Genomic DNA, 22,195 nt, shown 5'->3' on the forward strand with positions numbered 1-22,195 from the left:
TTGGGCTGAGTAAGGTTAAATTAGGTTTAGTTGAATGAGGTGAATTGGGTTGGGTAAAGGTTAGGCTGACTTGAATTGAGTTGGGTTAAGTAAGGTTAAATTAAGCTGAGTTGAGTAGTTAGGTTGAGTTGAGTTGGGTTAAGTTAACTTGAATTCAGTTGGTTTGAGTCAAGTTGAACTGAACTGAAGATATCTGAAGCATTATGACTAAGTTGGCCAGATCTCTCTTCTGTCATCCATTTGAATCTCGACTGAAATGATCTGTTTGTGGCTATGTCTAGATTTAACTTTTGGGGGAAATGAAATCCTTGTAGGACAGTCCGACCCACCCCCCGACCTTACCGCTAGGATTTTGTCCCCGATCTGCAGCCGCGCATCCTTGTGGGCTGCCCCGCCCTCAATGATTTTGGTGACGTAGATACTGTTGTCCCCAGGAATGTGCTGGTTGCCAACGCCGCCCGCAATGCTGAAGCCCAACCCTATGAGGAAGACCAGAGAAGAACCTTGGTGAGGAGGTCCTCTTCTCAGGGAGAGACAGAGAAGGGCAGAGAGCCGGGAGCACGCCAGGTGAAAACATCTGGAGGAAACAGGGTTGAATTCCTTTTCACAATTTTAAGAAGGTCCCGTGCAAATGTTAGATTTGGAAGATGATCTCTAAGGTCATCTAGTCTAACCCCCCCCCTCCTTCCCACCAGGCCAGGAACCACTGTGTGACATGAGCATCTGGATAACTGGAAGGCCTCCAACCAAGGAGAATGGACTTTTCAGAGGCTGCCAAAAAGGTAGCATGCAACGGCCCTTGACTGTGCCCAGCACTTAGCATTTGAAGATACACTGAGCCTGCCACTGGAGGTTCTATTAGGGGTGGTGGTGGGGAGATCTTTTTCCTTGAGGATAAAAGGACAGTGCTTATCAACCTTGGCAACTTGGAGGTATCCCAGAATTCCCTAGCACTAATGCATTCCTTTTGCCATTCTGGCCTGCATACTCTCTTGTAATCCTTTTCTCTTCAATCTGCTTTAGGGGATAGGAGAAAAGGCATGAGAAATATGGATTTAGGGTAATGTGGCTTCACCCAATTGGGAACTGGGGTTCATCGAAGCGACAGAGCCCCTAAAGAGAAGGAATATGAGGTCCCTGGGGGGAGGACAGAGGGGGGGTCTCACCTTTAGGGCCTTTGATCAGCTTAATCTCGATCACCTTCTCCGCCAGCGGTTTCCTGCGCATGACGTAGAGCCGCACGATGGAGCCGGCCTCCTTCAGCGCCTCCACCGCTGTGCTGTGGGTCACCTCCCGTACGTCCACATCGTTCACAAAGAGGATGCTGTCATTCACTCTGTCCGGGGGGGGGAGGGGAACAAAATCACACACACATATACCCCCCCAAAAAATCAGAATGGTACATCACCCAGAGTCATTCGGTTGAATCGAGCGGATAAGGAAAGGCAAGAATAAAATAAATGCAGGCGGTCCTTGTTTAGTGACTGTTTGGAAAAAGTGACCAATGAACATTTTTCACAGTTACCGCCATTGCAAAATCCCCATGCTCACATTCAGACTCTTGGCTACTGACTCCAATTTATGACAGTGACAGCGTCCTGGGGTCAGGAGATCCTGTTTTACAACCGTCTGGTAAGCGAAATCAATGGGGAAGAGATGTGAGCCAGATTCACTTAATGACCATGTTACTAAATTCACAACTGCATAGATTCACTTAATGACCATTTTGGAAAATTCACAACTGCAAGGATTCATTTAACAACGGTGACAAGAAATGTCATAAAACAGGAGAAAGAACTCACTCAACCACCATCTCGCTTAACAACAGAAATTTGGGGCTCAAAGGCGGGAGTAAGTCGAGGACTACCTGTAAATAAATTTCAAAAGGGGAAAGAGGTGGACCATGGCTATTTTAGCCCCCTGCCTTCCAGAAAAAATCAGATGCAAGCTTACAGGTAGTCCTCAACTTATAACCGTTCATTTAGTGACCGTTTGAAGTCACGATGACACTGAAAAAAGTGACTTATGATGGCTTCTCCCACTTAGAACTATGGTGGCATCCTCATGGTCGCAGGATAAAAATGGGGCAAAATTCACTGAAAGTCTCGCTTAGCAATGGATCTTTTGGGCTCAATTGTGGTCATACATTGAGGACTATCTGTATAGGATTTCTGCCTTGGTTTTCAAGTCTAGCCAGGGGCAATTTTAGCCCATCTTGAAAAAGAAAAATAAGCTTAGCGGGTGCTGGGATGGGAGACCACCAAGAGAGCCAAGATTCCAGATTGATCTAAAACCTGAGCCAAGCAAGAAGCTGGAGCCATCTCCGCAATGCAGCCAGGATTCTCCCCTCCCCAATGCTCACCGTAATCTGCCATCTTGAGCGGCCGCCCCTCCGGGGATGATTTTGGTGATGAAGATACTGGGGTCATCCCCAACATGAGGATTGTCGGTGCCCCCAGCGATGCTGAAGCCCAGGCCGGAGTTGCCCTGCGAGAGAGAGAAGTCTCAATGCAAGTGAAACGATAGCATCGCAACGGCCAACGGAGGGAACCAGGATTGGTTGAATGTGGCGGTTGGATCACTCGACGTGAGGCGGAGTTTCCCACCGTCCGAGCAGAACAGAAAACTAGTCTAACATGGTGTTTCTCAACTTTTAAGATGTGCGGACTTCAACTCCCAGAATTCCCCAGCCAGTGTGGCATCCTTTTGACCTGTGCACTTCAACTCCCAGAATTCCCCAGCCAGCATGGTGGCCCTTAAGACCTGTGGACTTCAACTCCCAGAATTCCCCCGCCAGCAGGTCATTCGTAAGATGCGTCGACTTCAACTCCCAGAATTCCCTAGCCAGCATGGTGGCCCTTAAGACCTGTGGACTTCAACTCCCAGAATTCCCCAGCCAGTGGCATTAACACTTCACCTGATATCCCCATTGTGGTTTGCTTACTCTCTTCTGATCCCTTCCTCTGCAATCTCTCTACTCTCGGAGGCAGGAGGGGGAAAAAAAACCTTAGGCCTGGCTGTCTGCAGAATTCTGGGAGTTGGAAGCCCACACATCTTGCACATTTGCAAGGTTGAGAAACAGTGACGTTGTCGCCCTCATGATACACAGACACACACAAACGCACACAAAAATTACCCTCTCTAGTGTGATCTCTTCATATTCCATCTCGCCTTCGGTTCCATTTACCTGGGAGAAAAAGGAGAGATGAGAAGTTAAGGGGTTGTCGGAAGCAGGTTGGTTTACCGATCCAAGAGGAAAACTCTTCCGGAAGAATCTTTGGAGTAGAGGGGAGGAGGAAGTGGCGGTCGAGGGTGCATGCAAGGATGGAGTGGGGGGTGGGGCTGGCCAGAGGACCCGGGGGAGGCGACGAAAGTGGACCTCTGTGGCAACTCACATAAGCTGGTGCTTCTAAGGTGTCAGTGTTGATAATAACTGGTGGCGAGTTGGCCTGGAGACACACAAAGAGACAGAGAGAAAAAAGAGAGGAGGGGGCGAAATTATACGGCTGCCCGGCTGCCAGGCCATATCGCCTAATCTCTTACCAGGGGTCTTCAGCTTGCAAGAGCCAGGGAGACCCCAGCCCAGGGTGCTGGGTTTTTTTGGGGGGCCACCCACCCACCTACCCGTTGCGCATGCATCGCGGACACCCTTCCGGGCCTCTCCCCAACCCCCAAAATCCTCAAATCAGCATTCTCCCTTTCCATCAACCCAGCCGGGAACGCGACGCAAATGAGAGGGTCTCCGTATATTAAAAAATAAATAAATAAATAAATACAATCAGCCAAATATTGCGCAGCGGGTTGCCGAGCCGGGGCGGGGGGGGGGCGCACAGTAGTGGGCTCAAAATGTGGGTACCCTGAATATTTGGTGGGATTGAGTGACTCCCCGGTTGAGGGAAGCGAGGAAGACGGGGCAAAGGGAAGGGATGAAATGGCCCAAGGGAACTCCGGGCGTATACTGTATCTTGCGTGATGCCAAGCTGGGACACCACCGATAGGCGCCGTACTGCCAGGTAGCTCTGTGTGTGTGTGTGTGCCAAGCTGTTTGGCCTGGAATCCAAGTGGGCTGAAGTCCCGCTTGGCTCCCCACCCACCCCCTCTCCCCCCCCCTTCAATTTGGCATGCTTTCCGCGCTTATTCTTCCACCTCCAGTGGCCGCTGACAACAGTCGCCATGGCAACACCATGAGAACAGCATCTCCCTCCAGGGATGCACAGGGAGGGGACCATCCTCAGGTAGGAGGGGCTCATGCCAGCCTCCCTCCCTCCTAACCTGTTGGGGGGGCTATTTTATTTGAAACCCCCCCCCCCCGCCACGCACTCTCCCCCTGCCAGGCCAAAATGACCCTCTCACTTCTCGGTGAGCAATGAAAGATGTCAAACCAACTTTCAAAACCCGAACCCTCTTTGGGGTGTGTTTGGACTACAACACCCATCACGCCCACCCGGGACGGATGGATGTTGGAGTCCAACGGGAAGGCTGTTGGAGGGGGTGCTGCGGAGGTTTTGCATCTGGAAACGCCCATTTGAAATCCCCAGGGGGGGCTCTGGACGGTGCCACAAACCATGATTTCTTCGATGAGGCGGGGACGCCGACGAAGCCGTGATGTCATCCTGGCTTGTACCCAGTGCGGTTATTATGGGTGGGGAACTGACAGGATGGACTCACAGCCTGAGCTGTGGGGGGGGGGGGGGAACGGAAATCATTCGAGGCCAAACCAAGGAAATTAAGGATGAGGAAGGGAGCGAAGAAGAATCAGAACAAACGCAACTATTAAATTCAATATTTCCAGGTAGCGGGAAGTTCTTTGGGTCACGTTCTTGGGATGAGAATGGATGTTTCCCCCCCCCCCCCTGTCAATTTTGATCTGTAAATCCCGATATTTCATCATTTATTTCAGATTGTTTCTCATCAAATCTTACAGGATCCAGAATACCAACAGTCTGGACTAACGGTTAAGGCCCCAGGCTAGAAATCAGGAGGTGGTGAGTTTTGGTCCACCATCTGGGTGACTTTGGGCCAATCACCAGGAGACTGGGAGTTCTAGTTCTGCGTTAGGCATGAAATCCATCTGGGTGGTGTTGGGCCAATAATCACCAGGAGACTGGGAGTTCTAGTTCTGTGTTAGGCATGAAAGCCATCTGGGTGGCGTTGGGCCAATAATCACCAGGAGACTGGGAGTTCTAGTTCTGTGTTAGGCATGAAAGCCATCTGGGTGGCGTTGGGCCAATAATCACCAGGAGACTGGGAGTTCTAGTTCTGTGTTAGGCATGAAAGCCATCTGGGTGGCGTTGGGCCAATAATCACCAGGAGACTGGGAGTTCTAGTTCTGTGTTAGGCATGAAAGCCATCTGGGTGGCGTTGGGCCAATAATCACCAGGAGACTGGGAGTTCTAGTTCTGTGTTAGGCATGAAAGCCATCTGGGTGGCGTTGGGCCAATAATCACCAGGAGACTGGGAGTTCTAGTTCTGTGTTAGGCATGAAATCCATCTGGGTGGTGTTGGGCCAATAATCACCAGGAGACTGGGAGTTCTAGTTCTGTGTTAGGCATGAAAGCCATCTGGGTGGCGTTGGGCCAATAATCACCAGGAGACTGGGAGTTCTAGTTCTGCATTAGGCATGAAAGCCGTCTGGGTGGCGTTGGGCCAATAATCACCAGGAGACTGGGAGTTCTAGTTCTGCATTAGGCATGAAAGCTGCCTGGGTGACTTTGGACCAATCACCAGGAGACTGGGACTTCTAGTTCTGCATTAAGCATGAAAGCCATCTGGGTGAGTTTGGCCCAGTCTCTCTCTCTCTCTCTCTCTCTCTCTCTCTTTGGCCACCCCACCTCACAGGGTTGTTGTCGTGGGGAAAAGAGAAGGGAGAAAGAGCACTAGGCATGTCCGTTGCCTCCAATTACTGGTAAAATAATAAAGAAATGTGATTTAAAAAGTCTAAAAATAAATCAAAAGTATATAAAATAAAAAAGCATCCACGAACCAGACTTCCTTCTTTTTAACAACTATTCAATCCCAACTTCCCCCACCCCCCAAAAAATCTATGGGGAGACATGTTCAGCCCCTACGTCCCCTCTACAAGGATTGCAGTTCCCAGGATTCCCTCCCATTGCGTCGCCAAGAATTCTGGGACTTGGAGTCCCTCCCCCAAGGGTGAAAGACTGGGGGGGGGGGGGAAAGCAATTTAGGAAGGGAACAGACCCCCCCATCTTTCTGAACTTTCCTTTCCTCCCCTATCAAGCCCCACCCCTCCTTCCAATCCTCCCTGCCCCATTATGGAGTCCTTCGGTTTTGTCAGGAGGACTTCAGAGGCCATCTAGCTGAGCCCCAAACTCAAGAGAGTCTTCCCCAGTTCAAATGGACTTGCCACCCCCAGACAGGAAGTTTCTCCTTTATACACCCCTCCCCCAGATAAGAACCAGGCCTGGGTTCAAATCCTCCCTTTGGGAGTGGGGGCACATGACATTGAGAAGAAGCCCACCCACCCAGATTTATATGTGAGGACGACATCTCCCTTTGGGGCTAAATGGGCCCCGAATGCCTGAAGGGCTGTTTCAGAGACTGTAGACCCCTCCTCCCCTCACACAACCTCGAGCCCCTTTTAAACTGGACCCCTAGAGGGGGTGTCTGACCACGGTAGAGCAGAGGGGACCCTTCCCCTAAAATGTCCACGTTTGACCAGCCTGCCTGCTTGGCCTGTTTTAAGGGTTTGAGGACCCCCCCTCTCTGTTCCCAGACCCCCCAAAAGATACAATCCCCCCACACACACACCAAGGAAGATGCCAGTATGAGATGGGAGGGAGAATGCAACTGCCTACAGAAGCAACGACTACAGCTCCCATCATTCCCTGTCACTCTTAACTGCCAAGCCCATGAGGAATCACTTCCTCTCCAGACCTTCCCCCTCCATTAATCCTCACACACACCCCAGACACCTTCTGTGCCCCCCCAAAGCCAAGCTGATCCTCACCCCCTGCAGACCCTTTCCTCCAATCCTCACCCCCCCAGACTCCTTCTGTGCCCCCCCAAAGCCAGGCTGATCCTCACCCCCTGCAGACCCTTTCCTCCAATCCTCACCCCCCAGACTCCTTCTGTGCCCGCCCAAAGCCAGGCTGATCCTCACCCCCTGCAGACCCTTTCCTCCAATCCTCACCCCCCCAGACTCCTTCTGTGCCCCCCAAAGCCAGGCTGATCCTCACCCCCTGCAGACACTTCCCTCCAATCCTCACCCCCCAGACTCCTTCTGTGCCCCCCAAAGCCAGGCTGATCCTCACCCCCTGCAGACCCTTTCCTCCAATCCTCAACCCCCCCCCAGACTCCTTCTGTGCCCCCCAAAGCCAGGCTGATCCTCACCCCCTGCAGACACTTCCCTCCAATCCTCACCCCCCAGACTCCTTCTGTGCCCCCCAAAGCCAGGCTGATCCTCACCCCCTGCAGACCCTTCCCTCCAATCCTCACCCCCCCAGACTCCTTCTGTGCCCGCCCAAAGCCAAGCTGATCCTCACCCCCTGCAGACCCTTTCCTCCAATCCTCACCCCCCAGACTCCTTCTGTGCCCCCCAAAGCCAGGCTGATCCTCACCCCCTGCAGACCCTTTCCTCCAATCCTCACCCCCCAGACACCTTCTGTGCCCGCCCAAAGCCAGGCTGATCCTCACCCCCTGCAGACCCTTTCCTCGAATCCTCACCCCCCCAGACTCCTTCTGTGCCCCCCAAAGCCAGGCTGATCCTCACCCCCTGCAGACACTTCCCTCCAATCCTCACCCCCCAGACTCCTTCTGTGCCCCCCAAAGCCAGGCTGATCCTCACCCCCTGCAGACCCTTCCCTCCAATCCTCACCCCCCCAGACTCCTTCTGTGCCCGCCCAAAGCCAAGCTGATCCTCACCCCCTGCAGACCCTTTCCTCCAATCCTCACCCCCCAGACTCCTTCTGTGCCCCCCAAAGCCAGGCTGATCCTCACCCCCTGCAGACCCTTTCCTCCAATCCTCACCCCCCCAGACACCTTCTGTGCCCCCCAAAGCCAGGCTGATCCTCACCCCCTGCAGACCCTTCCCTCCAATCCTCACCCCCCAGACTCCTTCTGTGCCCCCCAAAGCCAGGCTGATCCTCACCCCCTGCAGACACTTCCCTCCAATCCTCACCCCCCCAGACTCCTTCTGTGCCCGCCCAAAGCCAGGCTGATCCTCACCCCCTGCAGACCCTTTCCTCCAATCCTCACCCCCCCAGACTCCTTCTGTGCCCCCCAAAGCCAGGCTGATCCTCACCCCTGCAGACACTTCCCTCCAATCCTCACCCCCCAGACTCCTTCTGTGCCCCCCAAAGCCAGGCTGATCCTCACCCCCTGCAGACCCTTCCCTCCAATCCTCACCCCCCAGACTCCTTCTGTGCCCGCCCAAAGCCAAGCTGATCCTCACCCCCTGCAGACACTTTCCTCCAATCCTCACTCCCCCAGACTCCTTCTGTGCCCGCCCAAAGCCAGGCTGATCCTCACCCCCTGCAGACCCTTCCCTCCAATCCTCACCCCCCAGACTCCTTCTGTGCCCCCCAAAGCCAGGCTGATCCTCACCCCCTGCAGACCCTTCCCTCCAATCCTCACCCCCCAGACTCCTTCTGTGCCCGCCCAAAGCCAAGCTGATCCTCACCCCCTGCAGACCCTTTCCTCCAATCCTCACCCCCCAGACTCCTTCTGTGCCCCCCAAAGCCAGGCTGATCCTCACCCCCTGCAGACCCTTTCCTCCAATCCTCACCCCCCCAGACACCTTCTGTGCCCCCCAAAGCCAGGCTGATCCTCACCCCCTGCAGACACTTCCCTCCAATCCTCACTCCCCAGTCTCCTTCTGTGCCCCCCAAAGCCAGGCTGATCCTCACCCCCTGCAGACACTTCCCTCCAATCCTCACTCCCCAGTCTCCTTCTGTGCCCCCCAAAGCCAGGCTGATCCTCACCCCCTGCAGACCCTTCCCTCCAATCCTCGGCCCCCAGACCCGTTCTCCACCCCCCTCAAAGCTGGACTGATCTCACCCCCCACGCAAACCCCTTCCTCTGATCCTGCCCCTCCCCCAGCCTCTTCTGCCCCCCCCTCCCCACAAAGCTGGACCTTTACTCATTCTCCCCCCTTCTCTTCTTCGTGAAACAGAAGAGGGGACGCCCCCTCCCCCAAACGGAGCTTAAAGACAAAACAGCCCCAGAATCTGAATCCGGGACAGGGACAGAAGGCCACCAGGAAATGTCAAGGAAAGGGGGAGGGGCTAAGATGGGAATTTCAATTTTTAAAATAAGGGATCCAGCAATTTTTTTAAAAACCCAGCTTTTCAAACCTCCCATGAGCCCCCCCCTCCCGCCTTGTTGGCACCGTCCTGGGGATGAAGGGAGGAGGGAGGGTGGGGGTGAGGAGTCAGACCCCGACTGGGCCTGGAGACCCCATGCAGGCACATCCCCCCCCCAGGGGGCTCTCTGCTCTTCCCACCAAGAACGGAGACCGTGCCGTGGGCCGGTGCCAGGTTGGCAGCTGCGAGTGGGTACAAGCGTTGTGTAGGAGACGTTTTGTAGAAAGCACACAAGCAGACGCGTGGGGGTGGGGGAGGAGGGCAAGGGATTATCTCAACAGGGGGGCAGCTTTGGGGAAAGGGGGGGGAGAGCCGGGTGCGAAAGAGAACACGAGAGGCACCAGAGGCTGGAAACGGATTTCAACATCTGTAAAGGAGATACAGACCAAGAGAGAGAGGAGGAATTGGGGTGGGAGGGGGAAGGGAGGGGCCACCCCACCTGGAGGGACCCCAAACTGGGAGGACTGGGTTGATGGACAAAGGGGGAGCCCAATTCACTGAACGACCCATCCTCAGCAGTGATTCACTTCCCAGATGTTGCAAGAGACAGAAGAAGAATCAGCAAATAAACAGAGTCGGAAGGGACCTTTTAGGTCATCTAGTCCAACCCCCGTCTCGCTTAGCAACAGAAACTTTGGGTTTGACTGTGGTCGCAAGTCGAGGACTACCTATCCTGTTTGTGATATAGCGTGCCCCAAAGGGGAGTCTGCGTTGATGTGTTGCATTGTGGGAGCACTCAACCACCTTGCGTTATCCAAGATAAGACATTTCTGGAAAGGAGACCACACAGAGAGACAACCCCTCTTAGTCCTTCCCAGGCCGACCATGCAAGCAGACCTCACAAAGGACTAGCTGCACCCTATGTCCCAATAGTAAATTTGCCCTAAATCCCTCTAACGGGGGGGAAACAAACTTGGGTGTGTGTAATTTTTACAGTTTGTTATTATTATTATTTTAAAAAAACTAAACCTTTATTGAAAATTAAAAACTTTAAAACACAAATACCTTTCAAAATAGTTTTTTTAAAAATAATGTTTACACTTTAAATGGATTTAAAGGATAAAAACTGCATGCAGATTTTCACACGTATCATTCAACCAACCTTCCAGATCCCGAGTAATATTTCCAGGATGGAAAAACTGGAATTTTGCTCGGTTTTTCTATTTTTCTTTTAAAAAGAAAAAGAAAAACAGAACAACTGTTTATAAAAAAAACAAAATAATTCCTTCCCTTCGGAAAATTAGAACCCCCAAGAAAGGTGGGGAGAAAACCAACAATTTTAAATTTAAATTTAAATCTGTTCAATTTTATTTTTTCATCCCTTTCGGATTTTTTTTAACCATACAATGAAATTGTTGAAACGTAGCTCTGAGAGGCTAGATTTCTACTTGCAAGTACTGCCAAACGATTGCGAGCGCACCTTTCCAAAACATGCAGGTGAGATTTGGCTGGCGACAAAACCCTTTCACATACTGAATTCTCTAACTAACCCTCTTAGCCCTAACAGATCAAGGCAAGCCCCTATCTCTGTTTAATGCTGGTTTGAGCCCGGAGCCGATGCTGGGTGCCCCGTTTAAATCTGGCCCTTGTGGAACCTGGCACTCCTTCACCTCACAAGCCTTTACTTTCTCCCCATAAGGAGAGAAGGGGGGGGGGGGGGACAAGTCAGCAAACCTCTCCAGGCGTGTCCCAGTTGGGTGGCAAAGGAGACAAGGCACTCTGCACGTCGTCAGAGGCTCGGGGGATATTTTGCCAGGACGGAGATCTGAAAACAGAGGGGAGGGAGAGAAGGCTGGGGAGCTCAGGATTGGGGGGGGGGAAGGGGCAGGTAGGAGGGACATGTGCTGAGGAGGGGGAGAGATGGCTAGCCAAGGCCTCCATCTTTCCCACGCCCCCTTGGTGTGGGTGGCGGGTGCCTCGATTAAAGCATTGCTTTCTGCTGGATTTGTCTGGGGTCACTCCCTGCTTATCTGGAGCATGGAGAGCAATCCGTGGCTCGTTCTCGTTCTCGTTCTCATTCTCTCTCTCTCTCTCTCTCCTGGGGACGGGACCTGTTTTTGGCACGAGCCTCACACACGCAACCCACTTTCTCTTTCAGAAAGAGAACGGGCCTGGGGGAGCACTAAATCTCCTGCCGTGAAGGGGGGGGAGGCAGCCACGAATTATCTAGAGCGGCTAATGAGGCTGCTGGAAACTCCAGGAGATGCATTTCAGCACTCATACACGCACACACACACACACACACACACACACTCCGACACCCAGAGAGAGAGAGACACACACAAACGCCTTGCTCTACGAAAGCGGCCTTGTCAACCTCAGCGACTTTTTAAGAGGGGTGGACTTCAACTCCCAGAATTCCCCAATCAGCCATGCCTATTTTTCCCCCCTCTCCTCCTACCTATCCTCTAAAGCAGAGAGGTTGCAGAGGAAGGGATTAGAAGAGAGTAAGCAGGTTCCCAAGGGGCGTACAGATCCAAAGGAATGGATTAGCGCCAGGGAATTCTGGGAGTTGAAGTCCACCCCTCTTAAAAGTCTCTGAGGTTGACAAACGTTGATCTAGAGATCAATAGTTTGTTCATTACACAGCATCTCTGTCTCGGTCGCTCCCTCTCTCTTTCACTTTCTCCCTCTCTCTTCCTCTCTTCTCTCTTCTCCTCTCTCTCTCCCTCTTTCACTCTCTCTTCCTCTCTTCTCTCTCTCTTTCACTCTCACTCTCTTTCTCTCTCCTCTTTCTCTTTCACTCTCTCTCTTCCTGTCATTATCTCTCTTTCTGTCTCCCTCCTCTTCTCTCTCTCATCCCCTCTCTCTCTTTCACTCTCACTTCCTCTCTTCTCTCTCTCTCTCTCTTTCACTCTCACTCTCTTTCTCTTTCCTCTTTCTTTCACTCTCTCTCTCTTCCTCTCACTCACTCTCTTTCTTTCTCTCTCCTCTCTTTCTCTCTCTTCCTCTCATTCTCTCTCTTTCTCTCTCCCTCCCTCCTCTCTTCTCGCTCTTCCTCTCTCTCTTTCACTCTCTTTCTCTCTCTCTTTACTCTCTCTTTCTCTCTCTTCCTCTCTCTCTCTTTCACTTTTACTCTCTCTCTCCTCTCTCTGTCACTCTCTCTCTTTCACTCTCTTCACTCTCTTCCTCTCTTCTCTCTCTCTTTCCCTCCTCTCCTCTCTCTCTCTCTTTCCCTCCTCTCCCCTCTCTCTCTCTCACCATCATCTTCATCACAGGAGCAGCTGCCAATCCGAGGCAGCATCTCAGCGGGGGGGGGGGGAGCCATCCCCCTCCTCCTCTTTACCCCCCCCCCCCACCAAATCAGATCCTCGCCACTTGGTCCCCGCGATAGTGGGGGGCGGAGAGGAGAAAAGGAAGAGCGGTACCCCCTCCCCTCAAAAACCATGGAGGGAGGGGTGATTCAGAGGAAGCCTGGGGTGCATTGACCCATCCCAAGCCTCTCCTAGTGAAGCCAGAGCTGCCTTTTGGGGCCCAGCGCCCCCCCCCATCCCATTCCATCCTTGCCCGCCCCCACACCCTCTGCATTAATGCCCCCCCCCCGTTTCGCTCACCTTGCCAAGCAATGCAGCAATTTTTTAAAAAGCAAAACGCACGCATCTCCACTGCTAAACATACTCCCTCCCTTTTTCTTTTGACGGGGGTGGGGAGGTATTGAGAGCCGGGGCGGGGGCAGGAAATTGAGGCAGAGGGCGGCAGAGAGAGGGAAAGTGTTTCCTTCTAACCCTCCCCCCCTTAAAAAAAGGTGAGGCGAGGGGGGGGATGAAAAGAAAAATTCCCCCAAAGGGGAAAACGTTGCGAAATGCAACCGGGGGGGGGGTCCTCCTTTCTTCCTTCCCTTGCTCAGCTCCCCCCTCCCCACCCAAGCCCTCCAGCACTCCCCCCTCCTCCCCCGCAAGCCACTTTCCCTTTCTGGGCAGGGAAAAATAATTGCAAGGGGGGAAAAATCGGAAGCGTGCGTGTGTCTTGCAAGACGCCCCCTCCCCTATTCTCTCTCTCTCTCTCTCTCTCTCTCTTTCTCTCTTTCTCCCATTCATAATTCCTGAAGCTTTTACAGTAGAAAAACCGCTGACGCCATCAGCTGTCTGGAAAGCTGACGCACTCCAGCGGCTCCAACACAACACAACACAACACAACAACAATCACAACACACACAGAAACACACATAGGGACACGCGCGCGCCCGCCCGCCCGGACGCCCTTAGCCAGCCGAAGCGCTAATTTCTCTCTCTCTCGCTCTCTCTCTGTCTCCCCCTCCTCAAATTAAAACCATCCTGCTCCGGGACGCGCAGTCCCACCGCTGGAGAGGGGGCGCCTCTCGGAGGGGGAGGGGTCTTCATGCCAATAATGAATGTAGACCCCCCCCTCCCCAACAACGCAGTGCCACCCCAGACATCCCCTTCTGTCGAGTTTTCCTGGGGAGGGGGCAAAGCAAGTCACTTCTTCTCTGATGGAGTGGGTGGGTGGGCTTTCTTGGGGAGGAGGGGTCTCACTCTTGAGGGACCAACTTCTGTGGAGAGGCTTGGGAATTGGGGTTAGGGGAGACCCCCCCCATGGACCGACGCAGCCGGACGGGAAGAAAAGTTAATGATTTCCCCCTCCTCTCCCCTCCTCCCCCTACGGGGGTCCCGTCCCCACCAATTGAACTGTACTGCCGGAGGTGGCCGCCCCCTCCCCAATAGATTGCAAAATGCGCCCCTCCCCCATTACTCAAGTCACTCCCCCCACCCCTCAGAGGAACCTAAGCGAATTGAGCCCCTTCCCCATCCTTTTCAAAACCTTCCCTCCTACCCGCCCCCCCCGCCATTCTCTCCTCTGTCTTTGCCCCCCCCCCTCCAATCTGCTACCCCACCGGATCAGCTCTGGGCTCCGTCCTGCCTCCCCCCCCAAATGTCACCCCCACTCCCCTCAAATATTTACATCGCATCTTAACTTAGCGCAGCTCTCTCTCTCTCTCTCTCTCTCTCTCGGATGGCTGCAGGGATCCAGTCGGGAGGGATGGATTTTGTAGTCCCAGCTGGAAGACCAGGCTGAGAGGTGTGTGTGTGTGTACCTGCCGAGATGCTCAGATCTGGGGGAGACCCCCGTCCTACCCCCCACCCCTCACAAAAAATCCAAGCATCTGTGTGCAACCTCTCCAAAAAAAAAACCCCAAACTCCATGGTTTAAAACGCTGTCCAGCTTTCAACCCTTCTCTTTGCCCCCTCCCTCAAATGACAGACCCCTGCCCCCCCTCAAGGCGGCAACCCCCCCAGCCCCCCCCCAATACCGTAAGTAGATGCCGTTCCTTCTTCGCCTTCCGGACGTTGTTCAGAAAACGCCGGCCCATTTTCTTGGCATACCAGACCGAGACAAACATGATGTGGCACAGAATGGGAAAAGGAGGGGGGGGGCGGGATGACGGGCCGAGGCAGGGCCCCCACCACCACCACAGTTCCTTAAGAGCGGCTCCCCCCCACCCTCAATGCCTCCAAGCTTTGCTGTCTGGATAGGAAAGGGGGGGGGGTAGTTGGCTTTGCGGTGCCAAAGGGGAGAGAGGGCAGCCCCCCCGTGGTGGCATCGGCCTGGAAACTCCTGCGCTTGGGAGGGGTGGGGGCAGGATTGTGCCAATGATGGGAGGGGGGCGCAGCAAGGAAGGCGCTTTACCCCTCCCTCCTGCTCATCCTCCTCATCCTCAGTGGCAACCCCTTTCTCCTTCCTTCCTTTCCTCCTATCTCCTCCTTCCTTCTTTCCCCTGTTCTCTATTTTCAGTATTTTGCTCTTTCACTCTTCCTCCCTCTTCCTTTTGCTTTCTTTCTCTCTTTCTCTCTCCTGTCTCTCTGCCTTCTCTCCTTCCTTCCTTCCTTCCTCCCTCCTATCTCCTCCTTCCTTCTTTCCCCTGTTCTCTATTTTCAGTATTTTGCTCTTTCACTCTTCCTCCCTCTTCCTTTTGCTTTCTTTCTCTCTTTCTCTCTCCTGTCTCTCTGCCTTCTTTCCTTCCTTCCTTCCTTCCTGGGGGTGGGGGGTGGGGGCACAAACCGGCTCGCCACAGGGTCCTGAAAAGATGGAGAGCAGCAGCAGCAGCAGCAGCAGGTGGGGGGCATCAGGGAGGGGGGAACCCCAGCCTTTCTCCCCCCCCCTTTCAGAGAGAGGGAGAGGGAGAGGGAGAGGAAGGAAGAGGAAAAGAAGCAGTATGAAAAGCAGGGAGAATGATGCCGAGGGGGCCAGGGTCTCTGCTGCATGGGAGAGCGTCTCCTAGGCATCGGACCCCCTCTTTCTTCCTTCTCACCCCCCCCCCAACCGGCTGGCATGCTCCTCCCCGTTGCCTTTTGGGAGCAGATGGAGGCCCAGATGGAGCAGGAGCTGAATCCCGCCCCCCATGCCTGCTGGGGTCAAAGGACCAGGAACAAGGGGGGAGGAAGGGAGAGAGACAGGGGATGGGGGCTCGGGCAGAAAGCAAGGGTCTCTCTCTCTCTCTCTTTCTCTCAGTATCTTTCTCTCTTTCATCTCTCTCTCTGTATCTCTCTCCTTTCTCTCTCCTCTCTCTTTCTGTCTATCTTTCTTTCTCTCTTTCATATCTCTCTCTCTGTATCTCTCCTCTCCCTCATCTCTCTCCCCCCTCTCTGTATCTTTCTCTCTTTCATCTCTCTCTCTGTATCTCTTTCATCTCTCTCTCTTTCCTCTTTCTTTCTCTCTCTCTCCCTCCCCCCTCTGTATCTTTCTCTCTTTCATCTCTCTCTCTGTATCTCTCTCCTCTCTCTCCTTCCTCTCTCCTCTCTCTTTCTTTCTATCTTTCTCTCTTTCTCTCTTTCTCTCTTTCTCTCTTTCATCTCTCTCTCTGTATCTCTCCTCTCCCTCCTCTCTCTTCCCCCCTCTCTCAGTATCTTTCTCTCTTTCATCTCTCTCTTTCCTCTCTCTTTCTCTCCCCTCTCTTCTCTCTCTCTCTATTTTTCTTTCATCTCTCTCTCTGTACTCTCTTTCCTCTCTCTCTCTCTGTATCTTTCTCTCTTTCATCTCTCTCTCCTCTCTTTCTCTCTCCTCCCTCTCTCTCTGTATCTCTCTCCTCTCTCTGTGTCTCTCTTTCATCTCTCTCTCTCTGTATCTTTCTTTCTCTTTCATCTTTCTCTCTCCTTTTTCTCTCCCCCTCTCTCCTCTCTCTCTCTGTATCTCTCCCCCCCTCTCTCTTTCTTTCATCTCTCTCTCTGTCTCTCTCCCCCCTCTCTCTGTATCTCTGTATCTCTTTCATCTCTCTCTGTGTGTGTAACTCTCTCCTCTCTGTGTGTATCTTTCTTTCATCTTTCCATCTCTGTCTTTCTCCCCCCTCTCTCTGTATCTCTCTTTCGGTATCTCTCTCTCTCTCTCTCTCTCTCTCTCTCTCTCTCTCTCTCATCTCTCTCTCTCTCTCCCTCCCAACACTGGACATGCAGAGGCCTTCCCTCTGCCCCCCACCCCATCCCTGGGTGGGGGAGAGCACACTAAAGGACCGAAAAACTGACGGTTTAAACAGCCTCCCCCTCCCCTCAGTCTGGAAGAGCCTCTTTTCATTGGCAGGGAAGGAGGAGAGAAAGGGATTGGGGAGTGGGGGGGGGAACGTCTGAGCTTCCGGTGGTGGTGATGGGGGGGGGCACAAAAGCAGGAACAAGGGCTCTGGGTCTTGGGGGGGGTGAGGACGGAGGAGATGTGGGGCTGGGGGCTCTCGGAAGGAGGGGGATTTGGAAGCAGAGGCCCACCCTTCCTCCCGTGCACGGATGGCTGGGTAGAGAGAAGAAAGAGGGAAGGGATCCCAGGGGGTCCACATGGAGGGCAGGTGGACCCCATCGAAAAGACCCCCCTGGACCTCCTCCCTTACCTGTCCTCAAAAGATGGACGTCCTCAAGAAAAAAAAGGGGGGAAGAAAGGGTGGGCCCAGGCTGGGGTGTGTCTTGCCGGGCATCCGTGCCCCAACCCAGCCGGGCCTGGAAGAATAGCTGTCCGAGAATGCCCTGCGGTCGCCCGCCTGGACCACCAGGGGGCACCCTTCTCCCGTTGCTGCTGCTACTGTTACTACTGCAAAACCTTGGGAGGAGGGGGGGCGCTTCCCCAACCTGCCAGCATGGGGGGGGGGGAGGAGGAGGGGGAGGATGCTGGGAGCTGTAGTCCCTCGAAGGGGCCAGGTGGGCAAAATTGGAATAATGGGGAAGGGGATTGGAGGAGGGGGGGCTGCCTTCATCTTTAAAACTCTCGGAGGGGAGGGGGGAGAAGCTTTGGTTGGATCGGTTTCATCCCCTCCCCCCAAAATTAATCCTGCTTCCCTTTTCCCCTCCCCCCCTCCCTGCCTTTGACCCAGACTTCACATTAGCCACATTCAAACCAGGATGCGGGAAACTGGAGGCAAAACCTTTTCATGCATTTTAGCGAAACTCGGGCTATTTATCATTCTCCCCCCTCCCCCCGAGACTGTCCCCTCCTCCCCTTACAGGGGATCCACTGGGGATCCCTCCAAAGATTAACTTCCCTGTTAGCAGTCTTGTCAGCAACCACAATTCCAGTAGCCCTCGACTTAGGACCGTTTAGTGAACATTCCACAGAAAACAAGTGACTTATGTCCAGTCCTCGTACTTACGCCCATTTGTTTAGGGACCCTTTCAAGTTACAATGGCACCAAAAAAAAGAAGGGCAGCTATACAGCTGGTTGTCGGCTTACAATGATGTGTTTAGCGACTGTTCCCAGTTCCAATGCCAGTATTAAAAAAAACCTGAATTATGACCAGTCCTCGTACTTAGGACCGTGGCAGCATTCCCCCATGGTCACAAATTCAGACACTTGGCAACCGGCCCTTTGTGATCATCCCAATACGCTTCCAGGCCAGCAAAGTCAACTGGATTCACGGAATGACCATCTGATTCACTTAACGACTGCAGCAATTCGCTTAATGACAAGAAGTCACAAAACTGGGCACGGCTTGCTTCACAGCCTAATTTAGCAACAGCTTAGCAACGGCCGTTTTGGTTCCCATTGTGGTCGTAAGTCAAGGACTTCCCGTATCCCTAAGGATCCTTCCTAACTCACATTTTGCTCCTCTTTGCATCTTCCTAGGCGGCTTGCCATGCTAGGGGAAAGGTAGACTGCTCTAGGAGATGGAGGTTCCATCTAGCGGCGACATGTGCCTTGGACTTTGCTCTCTGTCCGCAATGCCCAGGGGCCGATCCTGGCACCGTCCTTTGAAACTAAGTGCAAACGTGACTCAAACAGAACAAAATATTCTCTCTGCAACCACAAAAAGGCAAGATGGTGTCGTAGGCCGCATAAGCAGCGCAGCCCAAGCATTTATAAAGTAGGAGACACCCCACCACCACCAAATTCCTAGAGAGGAACCCCTGTTTTTTCGTAAAAAGGGATCTTGACAACTTTAAGATGGGTGGGTTTCACCTTTCAGAATTCCGTGGCGATGACGCATTTCTTTTGATCCGCGTCCCCCTTTCTATGCCTGGTCGCTCTCTTGAAATCCCTTCCTCTGCGATCTCTCTCTGCTCTAGGAAGTGGGAGACAGAAAAGGCTGGGGGAATTCTGGGAGTTGAAGTCCACCCACCTTTGCCGCGATTGAAAAAAAACACTGCCCTAAATTAACGCTGGCAACAAAGCCAAGGAGAGCACATGCCGACCCCCCCCGCACGGGCACACTAATTCCCGCTGCTCCGCCTTGTAAATCAAAACCTTCTCAAGGTACTTAAGGCCTGATTAACTCTCCTGACCTTTCAGCTGTGTGGAACATCCAAATTAAATACGCTTGCATAAGGACGGGCCCCCGGCTGTCCTACCGTGGCCTCAGGGCACTGCCTTCGTCACGTTGCCCAGGACAGAGGGACGTGACGTTTGGGAAAGATACACAGATTTGGGGCCGGGGGTGGTGGCAGCTTTTGCAGCCTCCATGTTGACTTTTTTGCCCTCCTGGGGTGTCTGCCCTGTACCTAATCAGAGGTAGATTCCCATAGTCTTTGGCGGTTCTATATTCCATCTCTGTGTTCCATGTTGGGAAACTACCATCCAGACAGAGGGGAGGCGTCAAGTGGGCAAGTAGCCCGGCATCCTTGCGTAGCTGCAAATGCCATCTCAGCCTCATCCTTCCCAAGAGCCATGGACCCTCGTTTATTTATTCACTTTATTGGATTGGAACACAACCTTATCTGGTTCCTTCCACGGGAAGGCCAGCTGTCCGGAAAGTTTCGTGTACAATAGGTAGGAATGTGCAGTCCTTGACTTACGACCCTTCATTTAGTGACCAAAGTGACAATGGCGCTGAAAAACTGTGACTTTAGGACTGGTTTTAACACAACCGTTCCAGCGTCTCCAGGGTTGTACGATCGAAAGTCAACTGACTCGTACTTATGACAGGTGCAGCCTTCCGGGATCCTACAATTTCCCCCCCTTTTACGACCACCTGACAAACAAACGGGGGAGCCAAATTCACTTAACAACGGCATTAGTTACTACAACTTCATAACTGCGCTGACACACTTCACAAGTGCGGCAAAAAAGGGCAAACACCACTTGACAAATGCCTCGCTTAGCAACAGACATGTTGAGCTTAATGGTGGTCGTAAGTCAAGGACCACCTCTCTATAAGAACACTATTGCAGAAGAAGGCGGAAACATTAACAGGGAAACCTCTGCAGCACTTCACAGCAAATTTGGGCAGAGGACCAAGCCCCCCCCCCCAAATCTACTCCTCGTCCATCAAACCGCCTCGCCTCAGCCCCCGGCCCGACCCACATTACGGAGAACGAAGTGGGCAATGGTGCCCACCCCTTCAACTTGCAATCTATCTGTGGAAGGGAAGGAAGTGAGTATTCTGACGAGCGGTAGGTTCTGGATTCTGGCGCTGTGCATGCATGCACCGCCCTGCGACACCCAGCTGATCGGTGGAGGTCGCGCAAGCGCAGCACGCTGGGCGCTCGTGTGCAATTGGCCCGTTTGCATCGAAAACCGGTAAGGAACGCGGGCGGGTGGGCCAAACGAGCCAATGTTCCAGTATGGTGGTGGTTGCTCGCAGCTAGCACCGGTACGCTCGTACCGGCCCGTACCGCTCCAAACCCACCACTGGTTCTGGCCCCAGGCTTCCTTAAAAAGCCCTGCAAAACCTCTCTTATTTAGTGAATTCCTTTCATTCACAGTCCGCAAGGCTTTAGCAAGCAGTCTTTCCGAGGAATGTTTATCCACACGAACCTTATCTCGTCTGGAGAGCTGCCAGATAGCTAGCTTCCAAACGCAAGGCAAGGCAACCCTTGGCACAGAGAGGGTCACAAACAGAACTTCCCCTTCTTGAAATGACCGAAGGAACGAATTGCTTCCTGCAAAAGCCCCCTCCCCGTTCGTTCCTCCGAGGTGTGGCTTCACTCCCAAGTCGACCCTGCTTTCTTAGTTGTTCTTGTCTTCTGGCAGCTCTGTGCATGCGCACACTGGGAACAGGCTCCAGCTGTTCCTCTGCCTCACTGCCGTCTAGCTTCCCCTCTGCCTCCGACGCAGAGCCCTCGTCCGAGCTTCCCTCAGCCCGCAAGGCTGGCCCGTGCTCCTCCCCCACTTCCTCACTGGCCGACTCTGCTGACCGACGGCGGGCCACAACAATGAGGTCACGCAAATCCCTTTTTTTAGCATCCTCTGAATGTAAAACTTGGCAATGCGAAGACTCGCGGACTTCAGCTCCCAGAATTCCCCAGCCAGCTCTTTTTTCCCCTTTGCTGAAATCATGATATATTATGTCGACTGCCGGACGTTCCCACCGTCTATTGAGAAAGTGAACCGATCCCTCCCCCCCCCCAAAAAAAAATGTGAGAAAATAGTTTAGCCATGTTTGTTCTAGGCTGAATTCTGGTAAACCGTGGCTGGCTGGGGAATTCTGGGCGTTGTAATCCACCAGTCTTGAAGTGGCCCGGTTTGGAGACCCCCTGGCCTCAAGGAAGACCGTGGTTCGCCCTGGCACTCTACCCTGGGAGTACTTTGTGGATACTTTGTGGATGTGATCACAACACAAGCGGAGCTCCTATTTGCAATTGGGCAGGGGGGAAACCCGAGGTGGCATTCAGCCGTAGCGGAAATCGCTACTCTACACCGTCCTATTTAGGCAGGTTTTCAAACCACGCGAATGCCACAATCAAAACGCACGCGCGGAGGGAGCGCACGCTCACCTTTGCAAAACGGTAGGGAAAGTAAGTGGATGCCACCCCTGGGGCCGCCAAGCCAGCCACACAACAGCGTGGAACCCATGGAGATTTTAAGGCTGTCCTACCCCACAAGGTGCTCGTCGAGAAAACATCACGGCCACCAAACGTGGCCACCTCAACTCCCCCCCCCCCCAGATAACTGTTAAAATATGTTTAATTCGCATTGATCCTTCCTTGGTATTGCACTGATTCTTGCGCCATTAAATTAAATGCCCGGACGTTGTAAAATCAGCATTAAAAAAAAAATACACTCAGCCGCGTCCATCCGCCTGTCGTTAGCACGCTTCAACGTTATAAAAGGGAGACCTTCCCTGAGGCCAGGAACGAAGCAGGATTCGGCCTTGAGTGGGATGGGGCACCACCAGGAGATCCTGGGCAGGAGGCTGGGAAAGAGCCCCTTTCCATTTTACGGAGAGGACAGACGACAAAATAAATCTATTGATGGAATGACGCCAACATCGGGAAATTCGTGAAGGGACGCTCTCCATTTTGAATTTTTTGCCCTCCTTCCTTGTGGGTTTTTTGTTATTTTTTTGCAATGGGTAGGACGTTGCATCAAACTCTGGGAAAGTTTTAAGCAAGATTGGGGGGGGGCAAATCCTCTTCGTATTCCTGTTTTGGGGAGAAAGGGGGAGCCAAGAAGGTCTCGAAATATCTAATTTCAACGTTCCTCCTTCAAGGGGAGAGAAATGGAA

General features: G+C 53.1%; 1 protein-coding gene across 1 annotated transcript in view; it reads right to left on the bottom strand.

Annotated features, from left to right (window-relative positions):
• The window catches only part of LOC309382113 (disks large homolog 4-like), a 51,987-nt gene that overhangs the window by 22,119 nt on the left and 7,673 nt on the right, over positions 1–22,195 (bottom strand). Inside the window, exons 2-6 of the mRNA XM_081933594.1 lie at positions 3,396–3,449; positions 3,137–3,187; positions 2,363–2,487; positions 1,167–1,336; positions 343–479 (exon numbers count right to left, since the gene is read on the bottom strand). Of these exons, the coding sequence (XP_081789720.1) occupies positions 343–479; positions 1,167–1,336; positions 2,363–2,487; positions 3,137–3,166 (462 nt within the window). The 5' untranslated portion in view covers positions 3,167–3,187; positions 3,396–3,449. The remainder of the gene's footprint in view (positions 1–342; positions 480–1,166; positions 1,337–2,362; positions 2,488–3,136; positions 3,188–3,395; positions 3,450–22,195) is intronic.

This window comes from Natrix helvetica, assembly GCF_964273705.1.
Source record: "Natrix helvetica genome assembly, chromosome: Z".
In the NCBI taxonomy this organism is placed as follows: domain Eukaryota; kingdom Metazoa; phylum Chordata; class Lepidosauria; order Squamata; family Natricidae; genus Natrix; species Natrix helvetica.